Here is a 25,848-nt window from a genome sequence, read left to right as displayed (position 1 = left end):
TCAGACGCTAGAGGAAAAGCAATTTGAGATTGAAGAGCTGCGCTCTCTGGTTGAGCGTCTTCGTTGTGACCAGGAACGTTTACGGCAGGCAAAGGAAGAAGAGACTGAGCAGCTCCATGAAGTTATTAACAAGCTTCAAGAGGAGTTGAGCCAGCTTGACCCCAACCATCATGAAGTCAGTGACCTCAACACTGACAGCCCCGAGTCATCGGACTTCCCTTGGAACCCTCATCCTCGCCAGCAGAGGGCGCCCGAGGAAAGTCTGTGCCAGGAGCTCAGCAGCCACACGCTGCAATCGTCTCGCGCTCGCTTGCAGGAGTTACAGATTGAGCTGGAGCGAGCAGCTGGAGAGAAGGACTCTCTTCAGAGACTGTTGCTCTCCCAAGAGGAACAGTATGGAAGCCAGGTGGAGACACTCGGCCGGAGTCTCGGAGAGGAAAGGGGGAAGGTGGTCGTGTTGGAACAGGAGGCAAATGAGCTGAAACTCCAGCTAGAGGAGAAGCGGACAGAAGCTGAGAGATTGGCGGATCGTGTGGAAGTGTTGGAAGATACAGAACAAGCTCATCAGTCCAGGCTTAGAGAGTCTGAACTCCAGTTGAGAAGGGTAGAGGAGAGAAGAGACAAGGTCCAACAGGAGCTTGGCAGGCTGCAGGAGGAGGTGAAGAACCAGTGTGTTGAGAAGGAGCTTCTGGAAAACCAAATATCCAAACTGCAAAGCAACGAAGAGAAGTATCAGAATGAACTTGCCGCTTTACGATCCAAACTCAAAGAGCATGAGGAGAGCGCCCAAGTAAGCAAAGCCACCATCATTGCCTTGGAGGCAAGCAAAAAAGAACTGTTCGTTGAGAGAGAGGCTCTGAGAAAACGGGAGGGATGCCTCCAGGAGGAAATCGAGCGTTTGAAACAGGAAGTGACATCAAAGACAAATTACATAAAAGAACTATGTGAGCAACAGGAAGAGACTGTGGCTAAACAAGGTGAAGCTCAGAAAAAAGGACTGGTGAGTGTATATAGTTTTTGTTTTTGTAATGTAAAATATCCAAACTGCAAAGCAACGAAGAGAAGTATCAGAATGAACTTGCCGCTTTACGATCCAAACTCAAAGAGCATGAGGAGAGCGCCCAAGTAAGCAAAGCCACCATCATTGCCTTGGAGGCAAGCAAAAAAGAACTGTTCGTTGAGAGAGAGGCTCTGAGAAAACGGGAGGGATGCCTCCAGGAGGAAATAGAGCGTTTGAAACGGGAAGTGACATCAAAGACAAATTACATAAAAGAACTATGTGAGCAGCAGGAAGAGACTGTGGCTAAACAAGGTGAAGCTCAGAAAAAAGTACTGGTGAGTGTATATAGTTTTTGTTTCTTATTGTAATGTAATTTGAGCAACACTGCAGACAAACCATAATTGTTACGGAGTTGGGCTGTAAACTTTACTCTTTCTATGTACTATGATGTAAACAGTGAGGGAAGTTGCCTCAAGGTTTCATGCTTTACTGTAATTAGTTGCAGATCAACCATGTTGTGTGTGCAGTCTGGGTAGTGCCTAAAAATTACAGAAGAAAAAAGGGGAGGGACAAGAATAGAATGATTTAGTCCAACCCTCTGGCATGAGAGGACGTCTCACACAGGAAGTAAATTTACAGAACGAGGAAGTCTGTCTGAAGTCTTTTAAACCGTTTACTTTTAAAGCTTGATCTAGACTTGATTAGTCATGAGGTAAAGTGGAGAGTTGCACTGTTTATATTTGCTCTGTTTACAGTACGATGGAGCAGTATTTTAGCATATAACATTGAATTTCTTAGAACTTTCTAGTGGCAAGCCTATTTCTGTTTTGATTGAGCAGGAGGCAAAACTCAGATTGCTTTAACATGTAATAGCTGTATGTCATTTTCGGATTGTTTTATGTTCACTAATTAGCTGGGAATAGTTAGATGTTGAGTCATGCATTTTTACAGGTGACTTGCTGCATATTTGTAACTGCTGATATAAGACATTTTGTGTGTGTGTGGTGTAAAGAACTAACATTGAGTGTTTGTTTTTGCAGACATGTGCTGAAGAGACCTTGGCTAAAGCTGAGACTGCTTTACGTGAGAGAGAAGAGCAGCTGATCCACCTGAGGGCGGAGCATGATGCTCTAAGGGCGGAGCTAGCATCTGTGAAGGAGGGGCTTAGTACCAGCACAGAGAGAGCGGAGAAGCTACAGGAAGAGGGACAGGTGTGTGGATTAGTTCCTTTATTGATACACATTCTGTATCTTGTGGTTCGTCTGTTAAATTATTTCTGGCCTGACTTTTGTTCAAGGTTAGGATTTGGCAATTTACAGCCAAAGTTTTATTACCCAAGTGATACTGTACGTTATGAACCATGATTCACAAACTAGTTAGTTCCTGGCATCACTTAATTTTGAGTTTTGTTAACCATGAACATGCATGCCACTTTTTCATTGCAGCATGAAAAATTGATCACTTTTTTTTTTTTTCAATCTGAAAGTTTATGCAAATAAAATGAACTTTTTTTGTTTGAATACTTTTCAGAGTATTATTTGTTGTTTTGATTATGCTTTGTTAGAAATAATTATGTAGGTTTCATAGATTTGGACTTTTTGGGCAATCATGAATTATAAAGTAAATTTTCATAGTCAATTGAATACAAATTCAATACAATGGTATATTCAAATAATTCTCATCAATATTAAAAAATATATATTTATTTTGCATCTTTTTTTTTTTATGTGGCTTGTGTAATTTTACATTTCAAAGAATTTCTCTTTAAAAAAAAAAAAAAAAAAAGGTAAATGTAATGTTGTAACATTTAACACTTTTGAAATGTTTTCACATTCACTCATTAATGAGGAGTTGCTGCTGATTAGATACAATATGGGTTTAGTTATTTAGATATTTAGATAAAAGGATCTTTGGGTCCAAATGGACCCAGAATGCAAAAATTGTATACAGATCTAATGCATTATGAGGGTTTATCGAATAAGTAATTCCATAGAGCAAAAGCACCACTCACATTTTTATCATAAATGTAAAAATCAAGTTTGCTGATTTGATCTTTCACCATCAGACGAAAGATCGTGCATTGGCTGATCTCGAGGTCCATAACCAGCACCTGAAGGCGGAGTTGCGGAGTCTGCAGGATGACCTTGCTGTGCAAGAAGAAGAGTTAGCCTATCAGCAGCAGGAGCTAGAGCAGCTCCGACAGCGCTGCAACCTGCAGGACCACCATCCCAAACACGGCCACCGCTTTCTTGAAGGCCTCTCCCGTGACCCATCCCTCTCTGCTTCCCTATCTTCCCCAGAGATCCTGCGTAGGTTGGACTGCAGTGAAGAGCGCCCCTCTCATCTGCAGGTATCTGCATTGGCTGATCTCGAGGTCCATAACCAGCACCTGAAGGCGGAGTTGCGGAGTCTGCAGGATGACCTTGCTGTGCAAGAAGAAGAGTTAGCCTATCAGCAGCAGGAGCTAGAGCAGCTCCGACAGCGCTGCAACCTGCAGGACCACCATCCCAAACACGGCCACCGCTTTCTTGAAGGCCTCTCCCGTGACCCATCCCTCTCTGCTTCCCTATCTTCCCCAGAGATCCTGCGTAGGTTGGACTGCAGTGAAGAGCGCCCCTCTCATCTGCAGGTATCTCACCTCTCAGAGCTCAGTGCGCTACACAACGCCACCCTGGAGCTCCACAGCAAGCCTTCACCTATGGAGCGTGAAAAAGAGAGACCACACGCCAGACAAACTTTTATCCCACCTTCAGAGGAAGTCCCACCCAGCACACACACTGCATCCTCATGCTCACTTACTGTGTCTGAACACCTTTCTGTGCTCGACTCACTGGATGCAAATAAGGTAAGCATGCATTTAACGTCTTTTTCCCAAAGAAAGGTTCCAGTGCAAAATGGTAACCATTATTTTTCTCCAACCCTGCTGACATTTGGCCCCACCACAAAAAATTATACAGTTTATTATTAGCAAACTTTTTTTATATGTTTTTTAAATAGGGCTGGGTGATATGGCCAAAAGTAGTATCCAATATTTATATTAAAGTATTAATTTGACACCATTAATAAGGAGAGAAATGCATTACAAAATGCATTAGACCTCAAGAATGAATGTAAACGTAACTTACTCCACGGAGTAAGGTCCTTTATTTATTTTTTTAGGCCCACATGTTATTCCCTTTTATTTTTTCTGGTTTCTGTGTTTTGATAAATTTATCATCATTTCATTAGACAATTTCTGAATTCGTACATCTTCATTCATTCATCAATCTTTTAAAATGTAAACAAATAAAAATATAATTTACTACCAAACGTTTGCACACTTTAGTTTTTGTCCTAACAGCACTGCACAACAGAAGTATACTATATACATAAAAACATGGATGAAAAATGGTCCTGGTTGTATGTTAGTGGAAGTACAAGTAGAAGATTCCTGTCATTTCTTCAAATTAATGAATTTTTATTTTGCTGGTTTCTCATGAAGTTCAGTATTTTTTTTTCTCCCCAATAAAAGTCAATATTGATTTATCACCCAGCCTGAATGCCAGAAAATTGACTGTTTTTGGCCACACAATTTTGTGAATGTTGACTACACCTTTAGTTAATAGTTTATCTAATAGATCTGAAAATTCTCACACTTTGGATCCTCATGATTATTGCTGTATTTGTAGAAAATGCCCTAAACAAATTGCAATAGTTAGAATTGATGTCACATGTTATTGGTTCTCTGGTGACATTATTTTTGGCATTAATGGTGTGGTAATGGTGTAGATGTTATGTTTTAAGGTTGATGAATTGGACAATTCAGATGTGACACCATCTCGGTCTCCACTTGGTTCCACCTCTCCTGTGTCTGTGCCGGAGTGGGTCAGCGATGGATATGGCAGCAGTGAGTAGTGTACTAATGCATGCTTGCATTTCTGTAAGAGAGACTGCATATGGTTTTTACAAGGTTAAGATAATTTTCCTTGTTAGTTATCTTAATGTGTTTGTGTTTGTAGATGTGAGCTCAGAGTTGGAAGCCATGCTGAAGCTTGAGTTGGAGAATACAGAGCGTTTAGATGCTCATTTTGTAGAGTATCTGCGCTGCAGAGGAATGTCACCTGGAGAAAAAACAGATAGTGCTGCAGGCAGTATGCATGAGAGCCACGAGGCCCTCACACCTGAGTTACAGGTTAACAGTATTATAATGCTGTCCTCACTCCTCATACATGAAGAAATGATTGATTTTGTGATTAATTTATATAATTTGTATCATTCATAGGCTATGTTGAAGCGCGTCTACCAGGAAAGCTGCAGAATCCTGTCTTTGTCCCATCGCCCTGCCCCATCTGGCCAGTCACGCCCAGATTCTGAGCCTGCCCCACCCCACTCCTGGCAGAGGGAGAGACGGGCCTTACAGGAGACCATCCTATCACTCAGAGAGCTGCTCTGCAGGATGGCTGACAGGGAACCCAGGGTGAGGCTCATCTGTACATTGCTTACCTTATAGATCTTAAAGTCGCAATGAAACAGTAATGTAGTAGATTGTGTGTAGCAGTTTTTTCAGCAAAGTTTTAATCATCGTGTTAATAATTTATAGGCCTTGATTTGCTGATTAGATATGATGCAATAGGCTTTATAGGGTTAAAGTAGCTTGGAAATAAATCTGTAGATCCAGAGTTCGCATATGGTTGATGGTGTGCATTAGCATGTGTACAATCCAACAGCTCACCTGCATTTTAATTTTGTGTTTGTGTTGTGTATGCATATGAAGACTGACCAGGGGGATGTGGACTGGAGGCGTGAGCTATTGCAGGTGGTCCGCAGTGTGTTTGACAGTGAAAGGGAGTGGCTTCACTCTCAGCTTCAGGCTTTCATGGCAACTACTACTCAGATGGACCTCACCCCTTTGCTGGATCAGTTAAAGAAACTGTTTCAGAAGCAGGTGCTGAGCAGTTCATCATGTGATGCTGTTTTTGATGCTGATATTGCCATATTAAATGCATTAAAGTGCTTTTGTTATTCATTTACTGTTCTCTTTCAGGAGGAGCAGCAGTGGAGATCTCTAGAGCAGCTGTTCAATGCAGACCGTCACAGTCTATTGGCTGAGGTGCGCAGCCTGCATGCGCAGCTGCATGCAAGCACCCAGCAGAGCCAGGAACAGCTACGGCAGCTGCAGGATTCCCTGGACACTGCAAAAGAACAGGGCATGGAAGTGCAACATCAGCTGCGTAGAGATGGTATGTTCTTCACAATTCGAATAAGAAAAAAATGACAGCAAGTATTAAAAAGCCAACAAAAACCCTCCCAAAGGCAGATTTTAACTTTGTGCACTGTTTAGCTGAAGAGCTGGAGTTGCAGCTGCAACAGGAACAGACAGTGTCACATGATCTGCGCACCTCTCTGAAAGCTGAGAAAAGTAGGGGATTGGAGCAGCAGAGGCAGTTAGAGGCGGAGCTTAAGGCTGTGTCAGTGCTGAAGGCGGAGCTAGAGGAGACCAGGCTACAGCTTCAGTCTACATACAAAAATCTAGATGAATTGAAGAGCCACAATCAAAAGCTCAGGTACAGCAAACGTGTATGCACACCCTTTGAATATGAACTGTCACAGTAGTATGCCAAATGTTTTTTTTTTTCTGAAAAATGTTTCTTTGTCTTTAAGGCAAAAGCTGGAAAATGTTGAGGCTGAACATCAAGCCTGTCTACAGGCATTGGAGAAAGAGCAGGCTAGAGTACAGGAACTGCAGGAGGACCTTCAGCAGCAGCGACTCTTCGACCAGCAGACAGTTGAGCAAAACCACCAAACACAGGAGGTAAAACACATTTTTGATGTACTGACCTTATATTGGTGGCTTTTGTTCAGGTTAAATCATTTTGCCAATATGTGGTGGCTCTTTTTGTTTTGTGTGTTTTGAGTCATTGAATCATTTACTCAGTTGTAGTTGTTGTTGTCTGTGACCAAAAAAAGTCTAATGCTGCAGTCACACTAGAATTTGAGCTCACAAAATTCCTGTGGGCATTGAGATAGTTCTGATATGACATCACACTCTGTAGCATCTTTTTCAAAAACATAAATTCAAAAAACATTCAAAATCTAAAAAAGTACCATTTACTGTACCTTCATGTAATATAAATTTGCAGGTCAGAGTTCACCAAACTTAAACTTTGGAAAGCAACAAAATGTGAAACTTCGCGTAAGCTTATTTTTCTGGTCTTTGTATGCCGTATAATTGAAAGTCAGTGGAAAGAACAGTGTAGTGTGGCTGCCCCTTTTATTAGTAAATTAAGCAGTTCAATTTTTTCCTTGTTAATTAGATTTAAATGTTTAGTTCATTTCATTCACAAACCAGATGTGTCCGTTCATTTAGTTTACTTACGAATTAAAGTTTTGCTCCTTCGCCAAAACATAGTCGTTCAGTGAAGAAAGAGCGCATGCCCATTCATTAGATTCAACCAATGAAATGCTCTCACAGCCCAACTATAGCTCTCTATAGTCAGTCTGTGAAGGCAGGAAAGCAGTTGCAATAAAACCATTTGTAAAGGAAGAAAGTCAAGTCTAACTTTTAGCGGTTTTCACACAAAAAAAACAGTTTCAAACCTGCTTTATAGAAAATCATGATTTTAATGGTTATATCTTAATATCTGCATGACTTATGGTCGCATTAAGCAGACTAGAGCTATGCGATTAATTTCATGCTGGTTATTCACGCAGCTGAGATTTGATATTATATATTGCTTTACGTGAGTATACTGTATGTATGCGACTACATTTGGATATATTATATATCCAACTTTATATACACGGATCTGTGTGATAATATAGTTTACATTTTGCAATGCAATCATGCAGCTGAGACTTACTTTACATCGGTATACTGTATATATGCAGGTAAAATTGGATATACTCACAGTATTTGTAGAATTCATTAATAAAATAAATTTATTTAATTTAGTTATGTGGTGATATTGAGAATTCTGAAACCTGTGATGGTTTTGTTTGAGCCTAATTACAATGTAGTAATCCTTTTTTTTATTTTTTATTTTTTAAACAGTCTTTGCACCAAGCTTTGAATGAGCAAGCGTCACATGTCAGTCAGCTTAACTCCGCACTGGAACAGGAGCGCATCACATCCAGTAACCTGCGCTCTGAGCTCCAGATTGAGCAGTCTCGTTGTGAGGCCCTGTTGGCCCAGGAGCACGAACGCACCGAACTTGTGCTTTCCCGCCTGGAGGAGGAACGTTCCCGATCGGCGGAGCTCTCAGATTTGCTCTCTCGCCAAGCCCAGGAGCACACGCGCCGTTTAGAGGAGGAAGCCCGCAGACAGGAAGCGGCCAGTGCCCATGACAGAAAGTTTATTCAGGACCTACGGGCTCAATTGGAACAGGAGAGGCGTCAGGGGGAGGACCTGGCAGCCATGTTGGAACGTCTGCAAGGGCAGGTGCTGGAAGGGAAGCGCAGGCAAGCGGAGGAGGCAGAGCAGGAGACACACAAGGAGCAGGAGGAAGTGAGGAGGCTCCGTGCAGCTCTGGAGGGCCTGCAGACTCAGAAAACAGGGGTTGGACACACTCTAGATGCAGAGCGAGAGAGAGCTGCTCGGTTACAAACGGAGTTGGATGTGATGAAGGAAAAGATGAGAGTGGTGAAAGAGAGGGAGAAAGTGAGGGAGGAGCAGATGGAGAGGCAGAGGAAACAGGAGCAGGTGGAAAAGGAGCGACGACAGGAACGCACCAATGAGAAACTGGTGAGGAAAAAGACTCATCTTCTTAAAGGGATAGTTCACCCAGTAATGAATTTACGTATCCTCATTGTTCCAAACCCATAAGACCCAAAAACCTAAATTAAATCAGTTCATCAAAGCGATTGTATCTCTTCACAAGACTTGTAACTTTGGATTAAACTGCTTGATATGATTCATTTGATTTCTTTTTACAACGCCTTGTTTTTGGAACTTATGTTTTGGTTACCTTGTCTTTGAATGGAGGGTCAGAATCCGCTCAGGTTTCAAAAATGTCCTATTTTGTGTTTCGAATATTAAACAGTCCCATGGGTTTGGAATGAAATTAGGGTTAATAAACAATGACAATTTTCATTTTTGGATGTACTAACCCTTTAATTTGATATGTACATGAGCATTATAGTTTGCTGTCGGTGTTTTAGAGCACTGAAGTTATTTGATAAATTTTCTCAGTTGGAGTTGGAAGTGTTGCGTCAGAAGGATCAGCAGCGGTTGAGGCAGCTACAGCAGACGCTGGCTGACCTGGAGCAGAAAGAGAAACAACTCGCGTCAGATCGCCTGCAGAGAGACACGCACTCCAATGGCCTGACCTTTGGCCAGAATGCACTCACAAACATCCCTCAGGTAATATTCTCCAGCCATAAGTTTTGAATGGGTGTTAAGGTTTTTTTTTTTTTTTTTTTTTTTTTTTTAACTTGTAATGTTAACTTATAAACTCAAACCTAACCCAAAAATGTGCTTGGCTGTTTTTGTTTTACAAGCAAATATACCCAGACCTACTGATTCTCAAAAGCTTTCACTCAGATGAAAGTGTTTGTACCGATACCAAATGATTTATTTGACATTTAAAATGAAAGAAAAATAGGTTCTCAGGGACTTCAGTTGTGTTTTTGTATCCATTATAGTGGAAGTTAATGGGAACCAAAATTGTTCACACCAGTGTAAATGATTGGCACAAATATGGTTCCAATTTTCACATGTGACTTGTCTGTTCAGACCAATGTGGGGGAAAAATGGCAGACGCATTGAATGGAAATGAGAATTCACTCTCTGACCATAGGTGGTACCTTTGTTATCCTTGAACATAAAGGCATCTGAATGTTTTTGGCCAAATTGTGCAACCCTAAAGACAAGCAAAGCAAACCTGGAGATTTTTTGAATTGCTTTTTAAAGTGCAATTGCAATTATCAGGAATCACAATTTTTTGATCCTATAATGTAATGTATTTGTCATATATTTAATCTTCTGCTCAATAGGATTCTACCTCCTCCACTCCCTCACTAATGGAACGTTTGCTGAAGGAGAACACTGAGTTCTCTGAGTGTCTCGCTGCTCTGAGTGAGGAGAAGATCTCCCTCAAACACACTATATCCTGTTTGGAGAGAGACCTGCAAAGCCTGAAACGCCAGGAGCAGGTAATATTATTTTCAGTTGGTTTCTTTTTTTATTTTTATTATCCTTTTTTGAAAGGTGGACCTTTTTTAACATCAATCAAGACATAATGCAACCAGTAAATCCACTTGAAAAATGTTTGCATGATGTGTGAAGGCTGAAAGTGGTAGATGAATGCAGTTCATCTGTTTCAGTGTTCAGTCTGTATATTTTTTGGTTCTAGGTGTGATGCTCACTATATATATATATATATATATATATGTGTGTGTGTGTATATGTATGTGTATATATATATGTGTGTGTATATGTATGTATATATGTATATTTCTTTTTAATTGAAACAAATGAAGACATAACTGAAGACTAAAAAATACACCAAAGACAAACATAGAATGTGTAGTGCAATGATACTCCCCAACCTTCCAATACATGTGAGAAGAAAAAGTTTGTATAAACAAGTAATAATAACAATAGTAGTAATAATAATAATAATAATATACAGTTGTAAAATATAATATATACAGATCTAGTATGTACACATTACTATTAAAAATATATATAAAGAAAAAGGAGAGAAATATTTTTGTCATTTGAATATATGTAAAATTCAAAGTATAGTAAATAATTGTTTTTGATGCTCCATATAGATTTGGTTGTGTGTGTGTGTGTATATGTCTGTCTGTCCATCAGGTGAATTCTCCTGCTGTTACGGAGCAGTGCATGTTATCGGAGAAGCTGGCCTGGCAGAAGGAAAAAGCAACTCTTCAGGCTGCGCTGCGTAAAGCAGAGACTGAACTGTCAAAAGTCACTGCTAGCAATGAAAACAGACCCAACTATGACCTCTCCAACAACAAGGTTAGTTGGATTAAAGTTTCACAATGTATAATTTGTCCTACAGTTGTTTGGTCGAAAATGTGTACTTGAAGCACCCTTCTGAGATTTTTGTTAACATGTTATTTCCTCCCTACTCTGTTCACATGGAAGAAGGTTCTTCCGGGTTAAAAATAAGTTTTTAAAAAAAAAATTTTTTAAGGTCGTGTTTATTTAATTTAACAATTTTAACTTATTTGAATAATTTAAGAACACATTCACTGTTCTCTGATGTTGGTTAATGTTCAAATGAAATGCTGTTAAATAAAATGGTAGTGTTTTTTTTCACTCATGATTTAATTTATTATTTTTTTCCATCAACTCAAACCCCCCTGCAGTTCCCTTACAAACCCGGTTTAGGAAACCCTGGTGTTGTGAATGAGTCTTGTATAAGCGTGTCGCATGCTGCTTTAAAATTAAGATGTAAAAGTAAATTTTAAACCGTTTTAGTGTGTTTGAACTGCTTGCTTTATGAACCCGTTCCTATAGGTGCAGCGACTTTATGAGAGATACCTGCGAGCAGAGAGTTACAGGAAGTCTCTGGTTTATCAAAAGCGTTATCTGCTGTTGCTGCTGGGAGGGTTTCAAGAGTGTGAACAGGCTACTCTTGCGCTCATCGCTCGTATGGGTGCCCAGCCAACGTTGAGCCAATCACAGGTCTCCAGGCCTCTAAACCGCTTCAGAACGTCTGTCAGAGTAGTCATCGCTATCTCAAGGTAAGAAAAATGGCTATGTAGCATGATTAGTATGGCGTTTGGAAAATGCTGGCTTGTAACGGGTTCAAGTTTAGACATGTTTAAATTTGAATCTGAGACATTGAGTTTCTTAAACCTTTTTTTTTGCCTTAGTTTATGGGTGGTTACTTTAGTTTCTTATTGTTTTTTTAGACTGAAGTTCCTCACCAGGAAATGGCAGAGAGCTACAAGGAAAATCTCAGTAGGCAGTGCCACAGTTAACGGGCGTGGAACAGAACCAAGCACAGGTGCGTGTGTAAATCACATGATCTAGCTTGCAGACTTGATTTGGTAGTTCTACGGGTGATTTGAATCATTAGTCATTTACGTGCCGTCTTTCCTTCTGTCTTAGTTCCTGCTTTGAGGACTGAAGTGCTGAGGCCACAGCAGACTGGAGTTGCGTTCAACTCTCCACCCACACGTGATCATGCCTTGGCTCAAAGGGGCGTGGCCTCGTCTCTGGTGCCGCCAATCAAATCACCCTTCAGACTGAATCATAGGTGAAACATTTCTTACTACACAAACAGGTGTATGGTGTAATTCAAGATGTAATTCAAATTAAAAACAACCGATTTAATAACTTAACTACCCCTCTTTTCTCTTCTTATACCAAGAATGTACACAAGTCCAGTGATGGGACCAGCTGAACGCTCCTTCAGCTCTACCCAAGATCAAGAACGTTCCCTTACGGAGTATATCCAACATTTGGAGACTGTCCAGCAGCGTCTGGGAGCCGGTTGTCCAGGTAGGATGAGGCCAGCGGAAAATGACCTAAAATTACTGTCACTTTTACATAGGAACCACTCCAATCTTAGCCTGCATTAAGAAAATTGAGACAAATACACAAAATAATGTTCTTTTTAGCAGCATCATATGACCCCTTTAATTCAACAGCACTTGTGGCATCATGTTGATTACCATAGAAAATAATTTTGTTAAAAAAATCTCATGCTCACACATAAATGCTAAATCAAACAAATGCTAACACTGCATTTATTTGATCAGATATACAGTAAAACTAATATTTTCGCATTTTATTACAATTTCAAATGACTTTTTCTGTTTTACATTTTTAAAGCGTAATTTATTCCGGTGACTGGCAAAGCTGAATTTCTCAGCAGCCATTACTCCAGTCTTCAGCACCTCAGAATGATTTCTGAAGGATCATATGACACTGACTTGGTGCTAAGAAACTTTTTTTCTTATTATCAGTGTTGAAAACGGTTGCGCTGCTTAATATATTTGTGGAAACTGTGATACATTTCTTCTCAGGATTCTTTGATGAACAGAAATTACAAAAGAACAGCATTCATTTGAAATGGAAAACTTTTGTAACAAGTTTTTTTTTAGTGTCACTTTTGATCAATTTATCTGAATATAATTAACTTATTAAAATATATATATATATCTCACTGACCCCAAACTTTTGATTGTAGTGTATATATTGTGGTGTATTAGTTGCATTAAACCTGGAACATTTAAAAAAAAAAAAAAACATTTAAAATCTGCACTGACCTCTACTGGACAACTGAAGCACATCACCAAACGATCACTCTTGAATGGTGTTCTTGAATTCAGATAGTAGTGGAATTTGTCAAAACTGTACTTACACCGTTTCTGTAACTGATTACACAAGACGGTTAGTTTTTTTTTTTTTACATTACTAGGATCCCTATTGACACCTAAAGGTGAAAGTATCCAAAACCTTGCATAATTTGTGACCTCTGACCTTACCATCTTACAGTCCCCAGAGCGAACAGGAGGCATAGCCTCCCTGATACGATGAGCTATCAGCAGAAGTGGTTTCTAGAAAATAGAACCTGGCTGTATTTGAGTTGTTTGGCACCGGGGTCCATGTGGCCTTTAGGTGAGTGACGGTCTGGCCTCACTTCCATGTTACCCAGTCACAGAGGAGTTCAGAGAGAGGTTCACCTTCTTGTGTGATCAGTCACGTTCTGGTTGGTCTTGTTTCACACAGGTGTGCATGCCTGTTTGTCTGCACGAATGCTCCCATGTGCCTGTGCACTGTTTGTAGGGTGATTGGCAGGTTAGGCAAATGCAGGAATGATATTTCTAATCATATTGTGTTTGTGTATTTTTAATTTTTTTGCAGGTTCACCATCAATGCTTCCATATGCCAGAAAATCTGATCGATGAATGAAGAAATCTTGTCACTAGTGCCAGTCTGTGTTTTACATTCATACATTTTTAATTGCCATCTTTTTTTTATGCTTTATCATTTTAGCTGAAACATTGTCACCGATAACGTGTTATTTTGTTTTGCAACCAGTGCTGGATATTTTCACTTTTTTTTTGTATACAATTTTTGAATGGTTTGTAAATGTTCACAGTTTATATATATATTTTTTTTACATGTTTCACAATAAGCATTTATTAAGACATTTGCACTTGAATTTGTGATTTTTATGGATGTCACTGTTTAAATGCACATGGTTGGACATGTTTTGTAAAATGTTTTATATTCTTTCTTTTTTTTATGGACAGTATTTCTATGAAAATCAATAAATATTTTAGTCTAAATGTAGTTATTTTTGGTCTGTCATTTCAATAAAATAAAAAAAATAAAAAAGTATAGTTCACACAAAAATGAAAATTCTGACATTCAGAATCTGGGTAACCGAACAGTTTCTGGTGCTGATTGACTTCCATAGTGTTTTTTTCCCCATTCTGTGGAAGTCAATGGGGACCAACAACTTTGGTTACCCACATTTTTTTTTAAATATCTTTTTATGTTCAACAGAAAAAAGAAATTCATACAGGTTAAGCCTAGGGCCCCTAGCTGGGGAAGGGCCCTAGAGAAAAAAAATATGGGCTTAATATAAAATACAATTTGATATTTATTTCCACATTGTATGTGTTGGCTATGATGTTACACTTTTGTCATTGTTGCTTTCCTTTTAGAGTCTCAAGATTGCATTTCTTAGTAGACTTAAAAGGGTTCATAAAATGGAAAATATGTAGTTGATTTTTTTTGTTGAAGATCTTTGCACAGTGTGCCCCATCTACTACTACAATATTCTGAATTGGTCAGTTCACAGGAAGTAATATTTGTGCATATTTTATATATCTTACAAGTTCTGACATATACTAAAGTAGCTTTTGCTTATTGATTTCATTGCTGGAAAATAAATAATTCTATCTTTTTGACAGAAGACAGAAAATAAGGAATGGCATAAAATCTCGATTTAAAGGAAGATATCGGATAAATTAGTAGTAAGTTTTCGATAGGCCTGAAATTATCTTAAATAGCATAACAAACAGTAGCGTATTAACTGTTGAATGCTGCCTGTTAGTGGAGGATGTTAACGTTATGTTGGGATTTAGATGGAAAAAAAATCTCCAAAATTGGAAATATACGTTGCCATTTGGAAATCAGGAAATAATCCGTGTTAAAATATATTGTTGTAGTTTAAAAACAAAATACATGGCCGTAAAAAACTACGTTTGCGAGAAACGTCATAATGCGTCCACATCTGCGCATGCGCTGAAATTATGTTGCAAATAGATGCAATTTTATTATTGTGCAATTCATTTGTAAACGAATATGTGAATCGTACTGCAAAGTTTAGAGTTTATTAAAAACATCTTTTCAGATTCTGAAATCGGATTGGATTCATTCGATTGGAAGAAAATCAGCGCGCTCTGCCAACTTGCTTGCTGCTGTATTTAGCTCAGGTTTCGGCGTTTAATCTTGTTCATACTTCACTTTTCGAGAGCCCACCTAAGGAATTATACTATGATATTTCTATATCGTTTCATTGATACAAGTGAAGAAGAGTGGTGGTGTGTCTTCGCGTAAGGCCCGGATAGCTCAGTCGGTAGAGCATCAGACTTTTAATCTGAGGGTCCAGGGTTCAAGTCCCTGTTCGGGCGAAACGGTTTTTTGTTTTTTTGTGGCTTTTACTAACTAAAAATGTGCGTGCCAGTACAGTGTACATCTTTCAACCCTTTAATTCACGAAGTAATAAAACATTAAGATTATTGTAGTTGGCTTTAATTTTAAAATCATATCTATTTAGATTTTAAGAATTGTACACAAACTATTAAATACATTTTATTGATGAATTTAACCTGTACCAAATGTAAACATACAACACTGTCCAGAAAACTGAAAACAAAAAATGGAAAATGCACAGCTGCAGTTGATAGATTAGTTAAGGTCACAGAAGCATTTTACAGGCCAGTTATTACAAACACAAACCAGTATAAAGGTCAAGGGTCATGCACAATTTGCACCTTGAACACTCTCTAAGCACAATGTATGCGAGCAGTGTGAGATATGAGAATGCCAGTTTATGAGAAACAAAATATATACATTTTGCCATTTTATGCGGTGATGGTCTCTGACTGAGATCCAAGATCTTTGCAGTCTCACACAAAGTACACAAAGGTTTGTTTACTTCCCTTTTAGCAGTTAAGGGTTTGAGGATGGAAGCTGCAACAGTCTGCAATTACCCAATAAGTGTCATGCACTTTCTGGGCAACTCAAGTGCTAAAAACAAGCCGGTCCTGAGATATATGAAATATATGTTTTACGTAACCCCCTCATTCTCATAGATGTTTCATTCACCTGAGCCATGGTAAATAAACTGAAAATGTAAGTGGAAAAAAAAATCCTGGGGTTTTATCCTATAGACAGAAATATACAACTTCCTTTAAAACTGCATGTTAATAAAAATAAGTATTGATTTAACCACTGCCTTGGAGTCGTCCTTTGGATATGAATAAAGTGCATTCTTATTTGATGTTGTGCAAATAATAAAAATTAAGAGAGCATGCATTATTTCTACAGTGCCAGGCTTGAATGATCTTCAGTGGTTTTCCCCCCTCACAGAAATCTGTGTTTGACAAAATCTGTTTTTGCAAAGCTAAAAAGTTCATATTGGTACATTGCATATTATAAATAGTTCTTCCTCCTATTAAAATTATTCAAAGCAGCTCAAAAATTCTAAGCACAGATTTCCTACATCAACACCATGATTTACTTTTTGACAAGAACGGAAATGTCAGGGTCAACTGAACACAATCCTATTAGACCGTTTACTCGAAGGACTTGGGGATGCTTTCTGTCAAATAGACTTTCCTATTCGCAATGAAGTATTTTACAGAACCAGTTTTGCAGCTTCTGAAAGGTGGATCAATATGTGAGAACTATGAATATTTGAGTGATTTTGATGTAGTTCATCATTCCCTCAGAAGCTCAAACCATTACAATGCATCTGAAAATTTGACACGATGCCACTATGTGACGTACAATAATTAAGCTCGGACTCGAGTTTTGTCCAAGAGTATATTTTTATCAGTGTCCAAAAGTAAATGGATGCTGTGAGTCTCTCTTGAGTACTTCATCTACGATACACCTGTTAAGTCCCCTAAAAAAAGGCCAGAACACAGAAATGATTATTAGGAATCCAGCACATATCACTGTTGCTTCATATTTACACTTGCATGTTGTACCTTATGAATTTGTGGTGGTAGCTCATCCTCAGACCCCTCCTCGGGCACTGGGTCATGATGTCTGCCCATTTGGTTCTCCTCAGACCAGCCACCCATAGGCATACGAGGAGTTCTCTGGACTCGAAAGCTTCCAGAAACAAGATCTACAGGAGACAGAATTTGTCGCCCATGTAAAGACTAATGAGGGGGTGGCACCTTTACATTCTTATGAATTGCAAATAGATTTGTAGTACCTGAGGCTCCGCCGTAGCGCCGTTGGCCTCTGCTCTGCTGTGCTGGCCCCTCCTGGTGTGAGGTAGTTGGGAAAGTGCTGGACCGGGGGAAGTTGCGGGTGGCTTCTATGTCCTCATTGACACTCTCGCTGCTCTCGTCACTCTCCTGTCTGTGCCAGGTGTGTCGAGACACCTCACCTCGCGACTGCTGCTTGTGCATCTACACATACATTGGATATAGTTATTAATATTCAGGTGCAGACTAGAGACTGACCTCTTTCAACACATTATTGGTTAAAAGGCTGATTTGGACCAGACAGTGAAGGAAAAGCAGCCAAGATGCCCAGCATTCGTAGAAAGTATAGCTAGTGATATTCTTGCCATGTGTTGATCATGACAGTCTCACATTCTTGGATCAGTCCCATACATGTGCATTCACTGATTCCATAATTCCGTAATAAAGTTTTGGTTATATCAACTGTTCATGTGGTGTTTTACCTCATGCATGTAGAGGGCATGAATGCTCATCTCTGTGGAGGCGTATTCTGATAGGATCATACTGGTCAGCTGGCCTTCCCAGGCACTACTGCCAGAGCTGATGGTACGGGCATCAGTGCTAGATGAGGATGATCCAAGAGTTTAGAAGGAGAGAAAAAAGAACAAATTAATGATATGAAATAGTTTTAATATTGGCAAGGACATTTTAAAATCAGTCTAGCTGTAAAGATGCAAAGACACATACATTGCCGTTGAAAAGAAGTATCATAGAGGCTGCATTTATTTGATATAAAATATAGTAAAAATAGTAATAGAGTGAAATATTCTAATTCATTCTATATATTTTTTAAATGTAATTTATTCCTGTGATTTCAAAGCTGTTTTCCAGCAGCCATTACCCCAGTCTTTAGTGTCACATGATCCTTCAAAAATCATTCTAATATGCTGATTTGGTGCTTAAGTAACATTTCTTAATATTATCAATGTTGAAAACAGTTGTGCTGCTTAATGTTTGTGAAACTGTGATGCATTGTTTTGAGGATTCTTGATGACAGCATTTATCTGAAATAGAAATCTTTTGTAGCATAAATGTCTTTGTTGTTTTGTTTGTTTTTAACTTTGTTTTAATGTTAATGAACACTGATTCATCCCAATGAGAGTGCATGTACCCAAAGCTACTCAAAGTGAATTCTAGGGTCATTCTCAAAATCAATTAAAACGCAATAGACTTAGGCTTAGAATAATAGAGAAAATCACAAATATAATTAATAAAGCATTAATGTAATATATGAAAAAATATTTTATAACAACACAATCATATATTGTATTGGTATATATTCTATTAATTATTTTAATGAATATGTTACACTTTTATTCAGTCATTACCCTGAGCCTGTCACCACAGCTGGATGGTCAGGTCGTGGCAGTCTGGCAGATGGGTAGCTGCCCCGCAGGTGTAGACTCGTGCTGACTGGAGAGATGGAATGGAGGGCGGATGCCCCCTCACTCACTCCAGTGGACACAGGATTGATGGAGCCCTCTCGAGCCAGATGCAGCGAGGCCAAGGAAGGGGGTCCCATCAGGAGATTTGCAATAAGACTGCGAGGCTGAAATGAAACAACACCCAAAATCAGACCTCTTTTTAAAAAGAACTTAGTTCTCTTTGTAATTATATTGTATCTAACCTTAAAAGTGGGTTTTCTACTTGGTTCACTTTTCATTAATATCTTTTAGGACCCAGTCTAATACTTTAATATAATAGTAATTATTACTATTCCAATTATTGATCAGATTTGCCATTAGAAATATATCATATTATATGTAGTAATCTGGATGGATGGATGTTGGCAGCTCAGTCATTTGGATACCTCTGAATCAGACTGTAGTGAATGGGTTGAGGTAAATGCAGGATTCTCTGCTATGATTCCCTGCTGTCCTGCGGCGGCCTCACGGTGCACCTTCTCTTTCAGAAGGCTGATGAAATGTGTGCTCTCCCGAGGGGGCTGCCAGTGTGGATTTGTGATAGCAAAGTGCATGAGTGACAGTTCAGTCTTCCCATCTTCTGCCTGCTGATAGATAGAGGCCTCTGTTTTCCCAGCAGACATCCACTATAGTGGACCAAATAAAAGTCAACAATAAAGATAGATACATGTAGAAAAAAGCACAATAATGAAAATAATTTGGGGAAAAAAAGGTGTCTGTCCTTACCGCAGGATGACCATGTTGACGGACATCCATTTGTGCAAAAGAGCAAGTATCACCCACACCGACCACGTCCACAGTAAAGTTTCGGAAAAAATCTATGATCTCTAGGGATTTACGCCGCAAGCAAAAAATAAGAATGATGGGAGTGATGACAGGACTCAACAGCTCCTCAAGAATAAACACCTACAAGAACAGAGATCAAAAGACAATCAACATGAAATTCTGTTATAGAAATGCATGTTATTTGTTGCATTGTGAATGGATCATCCATTTTTGACCTCTTAATATTTAATAAAAAAACTGAAACTGCAGATGGGACTTGGGAATTCCCAAAAACATTTGCACTATTTATATGGCACATGCCATTATCATCATCAAAATCCTGTTTTGATTCTGTAATTTTGTAATGTTTCTGTAATGTTTCCTGTGTACCAAAAACTAAAATTAATTTGCGGTCCTTTTTATTTTATGTTATTTAACTTGAAATAATGAAAATACATTTTTGGTTTTCCGATTCTAATTTTTATTTCAGTTAATGAAAATGTTATGTTAGATTTCATTAACAACAATAATAATATATTTGTGTTAGGTACACAACAAAGTATTTTTTAAGCTGCTGCTTTACTTACAGCCTTGTACTGAAAGAGCTGTGCGAACTCGTCTCTGGTCTCGTAGCGGTGGGCATTACCCTGCCAATGATCAGGCATGTAATGTATGTGTGCCAAGATCACTTTAAGCAGCTGCTCCGGGCAGAACACCATATGCTTGTCTGGGATAAAAGACCTAGGGCAAACAAGGATGAAAGAATGAGCAGAAAACAGTTCAAAGTTAAGACTTGCCAGTAAATAAAATGGACAACAAAAATCCAAAGAATCTGTTTTATCTTTGTCACACCTGCAGATTGTGATGCAGACCCCAAGTAATGTAATACTGCTGAGCACATGTTCGACAGCCAATACATCTTCATCATAAATGGTCAAAGCAATCAAAACTGCTAGTATGGAGCCGGCAAAGAATGCCACATTCTTGGCCACCACTGTCAGTAATGGTGACATGAAGCAGTTCATGTACTTCGATGAGGCCTTGTAGCCCTTGCTGAGGCGTGACATCAGCTCATGGTCTAGTTCATTGAAGTGTCGGAGGTAAAAACGGCCATACAGGGACCAACATCGTGCACCCAGACTTCCTGGCTCACGCTTGATCACCTCAGTGTAGCTGAAGAACGCATACAGAATCTGCCAAATCAGGATAACTGGACACAAGAGAAGGTTGGCAATTCCAATCCACAAGATCCTTGAGCTCAGACGATCCGCTAGCTCCAAACGGTTCCCTCCACGTTTGTACTCAGGCTTCAGACTCCACTCGTTTTCAAAAAGAGATCCAGGGCCCCAGAAGAAAATCAACTCAAAGTTATACTTGAGACCACGAGTGTAAAAAACAGTGTCGCCCAGCAGAGGCAAGCGAAAGCGCACGGGTAGGAGTGACTTATTGACCATCGCGACCATGTAGTTTTTAAAACGCAGTATGCGGTGGTAGATGTCAAGCTCTGTCAGTTCTTTTTTGTGGATGCAAATCTGGTGCTCCTTCTGTATCTCAATAATCCTTGCCTGCACCTCCTGCCAGGTGAAATAAGGAAGGTCCGTCTGAAAGAGAGAAAGGGCTTATTGAACATTTCAAAATGTGAACTCAGTTGAATACTATAACCTCATTATGGTACCCTTGCTCAGAAGTTTAAATGGCTTACTGGCATCAAAAACACATAAGTAAAACAGAGTATGCTTTCCTCCACTGCTGACTCAGAACCAAAACGCTTTAGTATATGTGCTACAATGAGTTAGCAGGAAAGCTCACCATGGACATTTTTAGGGCGTTGATGTAAAACGATCTGATCTCCCAGTAGCAACAGATGTTGTAGATAAACTTGACGAGACGGTGGAGCCAAAAGACCCCTGATATGATAAGGATGAAGATGACCAAAACACTGTCACGGATCCTAAAACACATTTTAACAAAAGACAGTTTGTGTTATGATGGATCATATTGATAGTAAGAGGCAATAACAGTAACGCCACATCATTAATGACATTTAATATATGAAATATACCGAGCACTGCACACATCCACTGGAAGAAATGCATCAGGAAGCGTAACCTTTGAGGAATCAGTGTGATTAACAAACTTGTTGGCAAAGAGGATGTCATAGTCCACACAGTTAGCCAGGAACACTGTGAATGCCACCACAAACACCAGTTGCCTGGAATAATGATGGAAAAAAGTGCATGACAGTTCATTAGGTTAAAGAAGTTTGAACACTGATCCACTGTTTACAGACACTAGTACTATTTGTACAACCATATTTAATGAAGGATACAGTAAATGAATTGATACTTACACAAGCTCAAATATTTCTCCCAGCAGCATACAAGTAAATCCATTCTTCTGATGTAGATTATAGACGTATTGAATGTTAAGAAAAATAAGACTTTTGTTGACCGTAATCACTAAATTGATATCAATCTACTTGATTTAACATTTACAAAATCTATTTAATCCATAATTAAGCAATACATTTCAGTGCACAAAGGATATTCTCTGGAAGAAAAGGTCCAGATTTTCAATGTGGTGCCATGGAGCTGAAATAAACAACTAAATTAATTAATTTTGACAAAAGGGCAGAACACCATATGCTTGTCTGGGATAAAAGACCTAGGGCAAACAAGGATGAAAGAATGAGCAGAAAACAGTTCAAAGTTAAGACTTGCCAGTAAATAAAATGGACAACAAAAATCCAAAGAATCTGTTTTATCTTTGTCACACCTGCAGATTGTGATGCAGACCCCAAGTAATGTAATACTGCTGAGCACGTGTTCGACAGCCAATACATCTTCATCATAAATGGTCAAAGCGATCAAAACTGCTAGTATGGAGCCAGCAAAAAACGCCACGTTCTTAGCCACCACCGTCAGTAATGGTGACATGAAGCAGTTCATGTACTTCGATGAGGCCTTGTAGCCCTTGCTGAGGCGTGACATCAGCTCATGGTCTAGTTCATTGAAGTGTCGGAGGTAAAAACGGCCATACAGGGACCAACATCGTGCCCCCAGACTTCCTGGCTCACGCTTGATCACCTCAGTGTAGCTGAAGAACGCATACAGAATCTGCCAAATCAGGATAACTGGACACAAGAGAAGGTTGGCAATTCCAGTCCACAAGATCCTTGAGTTCAGACGATCCGCTAGCTCCAAACGGTTCCCTCCACGTTTGTACTCTGGCTTCAGACTCCACTCGTTTTCAAAAAGAGATCCAGGGCCCCAGAAGAAAATCAACTCAAAGTTATACTTGAGGCCACGAGTATAAAAAACAGTGTCGCCCAGCAGAGGCAAGCGAAAGCGCACGGGTAGGAGTGACTTATTGACCATCGCGACCATGTAGTTTTTAAAACGCAGTATGCGGTGGTAGATGTCAAGCTCTGTCAGTTCTTTTTTGTGGATGCAAATCTGGTGCTCCTTCTGTATCTCAATAATCCTTGCCTGCACCTCCTGCCAGGTGAAATAAGGAAGGTCCGACTGCAAAAGAGAAAGGGCTTGTTAAACATTTAAAAATGTGAAATCAGTTGAATACTATAATTTCACTATAGTACATTTGCTCTGAAAATTATCAGTAGTTTGAGTGGCTTACTGGCATTAAAAACACATTAAGAACTAAGAAAAATAGAGTATGCTTTCCTCCACTGCTGACTCAAATGCCTGTCAGAACCAAAACGTTTTAGTAAATGTGCTACGATGAGTTAGCAGAAAAGCTCACCATGGACATTTTTAGGGCGTTGATGTAAAACGATCTGATCTCCCAGTAGCAACAGATGTTGTAGATAAACTTGACGAGACGGTGGAGCCAAAAGACCCCTGATATGATAAGGATGAAGATGACCAAAACATTGTCATGGATCCTAAAACACATGTCAATAAAAGACAGTTTGTGTTATGATGGATAATACTGATAGTAAGAAGCAATAACATCAATGCCACATCATTAATGACATTTAATATAGGAAATATACCTAGCACTGCACACATCCACTGGAAGAAATGCATCAGGGAGAGTAACCTTTGAGGAATCAGTGTGATTAACAAACTTGTTGGCAAAGAGGATGTCATAGTCCACACAATTAGCCAGGAACAATGTGAATGCCACCACAAACACCAGTTGCCTGGAATAATAATGGGGAAAAGTACATGAAAGTTCAGTAGGTAAGAGGAATTGGATCACAGATCCATTGTTTACAGACACTATTTATGAGCATTATCATATTACACTATCATGTTTAATGAAGGATACCGCAAATGAATTGATACTTACACAAGCTCAAATATTTCTCCCAGCAGCATACAAGTGAATCCATTCTTCTGGTGTAGATTATAGACTTACTGAATGTTAAGGAAAATATAAAGACTTATGTTGATGACTGTAATCACTAAATTGATGTAAATCTACTTGATCTATTTAAAAAACAATTTAACTCAAAATCAAGCAATTCATTTCAGTGCTCAAAGGATATTCTCTGGAAGAATAGGTCCAGATTTTCAATGTGGTGCCATGGAGCTGCAATAAATAACTAAATTGATTAATTTTATGACAAAATTACATGGAAAATCTCAGAGCAAGGTTAACGGTAAGAAGCATGTTGCATATCCATTGCTCGTTTAAGGTAAACGTGCCCAAAGAATAAAAGCATATGGCTCTGACATACAATAGGCACACAATCTATGCTGCATTGATGCTTTACTTAAAACTGTGGGATCTGCTGTAAATCTTACATTTGGATCCCTCTGGAACATGCACCAGCAGATTCTCTTCTCCGGGAGGGGAGTCGCTGTAGGACGCCTCCAGGCGCTGGTACTCTGTATCAAAGTGGGCCATCCCGCTGTCAGCCTCCGAATCTCCTGTCACTCACTATCCCTTCTGCTGCCTTTAGATTAAAATGAATACTTACTTCATTATTAGGAAACCACTGGGTGTGATACAAAACAAGATAGAATTGTTGTTTAAATTGTGTTTTAAATACATTTATTTAAGTATGTATAAACATGACAAATTGTAGTTCAAAATGGTATTTAAAAAATACCCAGCCCACAAAAGCATGTCAGGACAGTCCACTAGCGACCTCATTGCGCAACCCACGCTCATAAGAAACGTGTGCATGACTCACGTCATAAGAAACCGATAAAATAGCATACTTATTCAAAACAATATGTTTAAACCACTGGATTTTGTTGCCATTACGTTAGCAGTTTTAAAACAAGTGTTTGGCCAGTTTGGCTGGCTTTGTGAAATGCCAGTCAAACAATGCAAGCAATGCTACCTTGAAGGAACGTGTCTGCATTTAAACATAATACTGCTATTAGAAGATTAATAATTCTTACCTTGTACCTCCCGCCATTTCATTTATGAAGCCAAAAGGTCTACGGGACCAATTCTGCTCTTCGTAGATGAAACAGCAAAAACATAAGATACAGTCAGTCTATTTTTGAAAAGGGCAAAAAAAAAAAAAAAAAAAAAAACAGAGCACAGTCGCGTTGGTTCCTTTTTAAGTCTTCTATATTATCAGTACATGGCCTTTAATACTTAAAATAACTAATGTTTGTCACTGTCGCTGGCAGGTGGCACCCAGTTATTTATGTCAACAAGCCTGAGGAAAATATGAAATCCGCGTCACATTGAGAAACACCTACCTACCTATACAGCAACAAACAGGCTGTTCGCTATTCAGAAAAAGTTTTGAATGAAATCTTACCTCATTCGAATATAAGGAGCAGTGATTTATGATTCACGCTCTGTTATAAATGCCAAGCTCTCTTTTGTTTTCCCTTTTGAAGCATTTTTGGTTTCGATTCTTGACGCACGGTATAGAGGCCGCGTCCACTGTGACACATTTGCTGTCCAATCAGAATCTGGTTTTGGGTATGAACGAGCCAATGGCATCAGGAGGCGGGTCTTTTTTTGGTAAATACTGCACACAGCATCCATTCCAAAAGCATTCAGATACTGAATTCCCCAGAATTCACAGAAAGTTGTAAATGTGCCTGAATATTTAAATTACTCTGTGGGTTAAATAGTAAACAATGATTAATCATAGTTGCCTGTATGTTACAGGACAGCAAATTAAATCCATTTACATAATGTTTTGAGAGAACTTTAACAAACAACAGAGATTACATATTGCACATTTCAAAAGGACAAAACACTTGA

At 39.1% G+C, this 25,848-nt stretch overlaps 2 protein-coding genes and 1 non-coding gene across 6 annotated transcripts in view; 2 read left to right on the top strand and 1 right to left on the bottom strand.

Moving 5' to 3' along the window:
* LOC107705497 (A-kinase anchor protein 9-like) overlaps positions 1-14,035 on the top strand; it is a 55,571-nt gene extending 41,536 nt beyond the window's left edge. Inside the window, exons 30-49 of the mRNA XM_016508805.1 lie at positions 5-1,000; positions 2,041-2,211; positions 3,066-3,095; positions 3,375-3,845; positions 4,784-4,886; positions 4,999-5,171; positions 5,262-5,456; positions 5,754-5,924; positions 6,024-6,219; positions 6,321-6,543; positions 6,641-6,791; positions 8,031-8,720; positions 9,168-9,338; positions 9,971-10,129; positions 10,797-10,961; positions 11,466-11,692; positions 11,864-11,958; positions 12,063-12,210; positions 12,325-12,455; positions 13,824-14,035. Coding sequence (XP_016364291.1) covers positions 5-1,000; positions 2,041-2,211; positions 3,066-3,095; positions 3,375-3,845; positions 4,784-4,886; positions 4,999-5,171; positions 5,262-5,456; positions 5,754-5,924; positions 6,024-6,219; positions 6,321-6,543; positions 6,641-6,791; positions 8,031-8,720; positions 9,168-9,338; positions 9,971-10,129; positions 10,797-10,961; positions 11,466-11,692; positions 11,864-11,958; positions 12,063-12,210; positions 12,325-12,455; positions 13,824-13,867 — 4,710 coding nt within the window. The 3' untranslated portion in view covers positions 13,868-14,035. The remainder of the gene's footprint in view (positions 1-4; positions 1,001-2,040; positions 2,212-3,065; positions 3,096-3,374; positions 3,846-4,783; positions 4,887-4,998; positions 5,172-5,261; positions 5,457-5,753; positions 5,925-6,023; positions 6,220-6,320; positions 6,544-6,640; positions 6,792-8,030; positions 8,721-9,167; positions 9,339-9,970; positions 10,130-10,796; positions 10,962-11,465; positions 11,693-11,863; positions 11,959-12,062; positions 12,211-12,324; positions 12,456-13,823) is intronic.
* Positions 14,036-15,531: 1,496 nt separating this feature from the next.
* Positions 15,532-15,604, top strand: trnak-uuu (transfer RNA lysine (anticodon UUU)). The gene has a single exon. It is a non-coding gene; the product is annotated as a tRNA-Lys (tRNA).
* A 118-nt stretch (positions 15,605-15,722) lies between these two features.
* Positions 15,723-25,531, bottom strand: LOC107705579 (autophagy-related protein 9A-like). 4 transcript variants are annotated; one of them, XM_016508901.1, is made up of 16 exons: positions 25,394-25,531; positions 25,023-25,120; positions 24,417-24,568; positions 24,158-24,201; positions 23,959-24,023; positions 23,660-23,809; positions 23,407-23,548; positions 22,420-23,168; positions 20,232-20,385; positions 19,606-19,785; positions 19,266-19,505; positions 18,784-19,004; positions 17,899-18,016; positions 17,422-17,620; positions 17,189-17,331; positions 15,723-17,103 (listed from the first exon to the last, which is right to left on the bottom strand). In XM_016508901.1, the coding sequence occupies exons 3-16, from the start codon at positions 24,517-24,519 to the stop codon at positions 17,095-17,097; spliced, it is 2,517 nt and encodes an 838-aa protein (XP_016364387.1). In that variant the 5' UTR covers positions 24,520-24,568; positions 25,023-25,120; positions 25,394-25,531; the 3' UTR covers positions 15,723-17,094. The 4 variants fall into 4 exon arrangements, with proteins under 4 accessions (XP_016364387.1, XP_016364386.1, XP_016364388.1 ...); XM_016508900.1 differs by lacking the exons at positions 22,420-23,168; positions 23,407-23,548; positions 23,660-23,809; positions 23,959-24,023; positions 24,158-24,201 and adding exons at positions 20,497-21,245; positions 21,454-21,595; positions 21,707-21,856; positions 21,995-22,059; positions 22,192-22,235 and having other exon boundaries at positions 15,725-17,103; XM_016508902.1 differs by lacking the exons at positions 22,420-23,168; positions 23,407-23,548; positions 23,660-23,809; positions 23,959-24,023; positions 24,158-24,201 and adding exons at positions 20,497-21,245; positions 21,454-21,595; positions 21,707-21,856; positions 21,995-22,059; positions 22,192-22,235 and having other exon boundaries at positions 15,725-17,103; positions 25,023-25,080.
* Between the last annotated feature and the right edge of the window lie 317 nt (positions 25,532-25,848).

This window comes from Sinocyclocheilus rhinocerous, unplaced genomic scaffold, assembly GCF_001515625.1.
Source record: "Sinocyclocheilus rhinocerous isolate Xijiao unplaced genomic scaffold, SAMN03320098_v1.1 scaffold504, whole genome shotgun sequence".
In the NCBI taxonomy this organism is placed as follows: Eukaryota; Metazoa; Chordata; class Actinopteri; order Cypriniformes; family Cyprinidae; genus Sinocyclocheilus; species Sinocyclocheilus rhinocerous.
Note: the sequence above shows the minus strand (reverse complement) of the source record. Positions and strands in the feature narration are given on the sequence as shown.

Coding starts and splice junctions, on each gene's coding strand:
- LOC107705579 (XM_016508901.1), bottom strand. CDS start 24,519: ATGGCCCACTTTGATACAGAGTACCAGCGCCTGGAGGCGTCCTACAGC. Junction 20,386..22,419: donor GTCTGCATCACAATCTGCAG/GTGTGACAAAGA, acceptor TGTTTGCCCTAG/GTCTTTTATCCCAGACAAGC. Junction 18,017..18,783: donor GCTGTGGTGACAGGCTCAGG/GTAATGACTGAA, acceptor ATCCTCATCTAG/CACTGATGCCCGTACCATCA.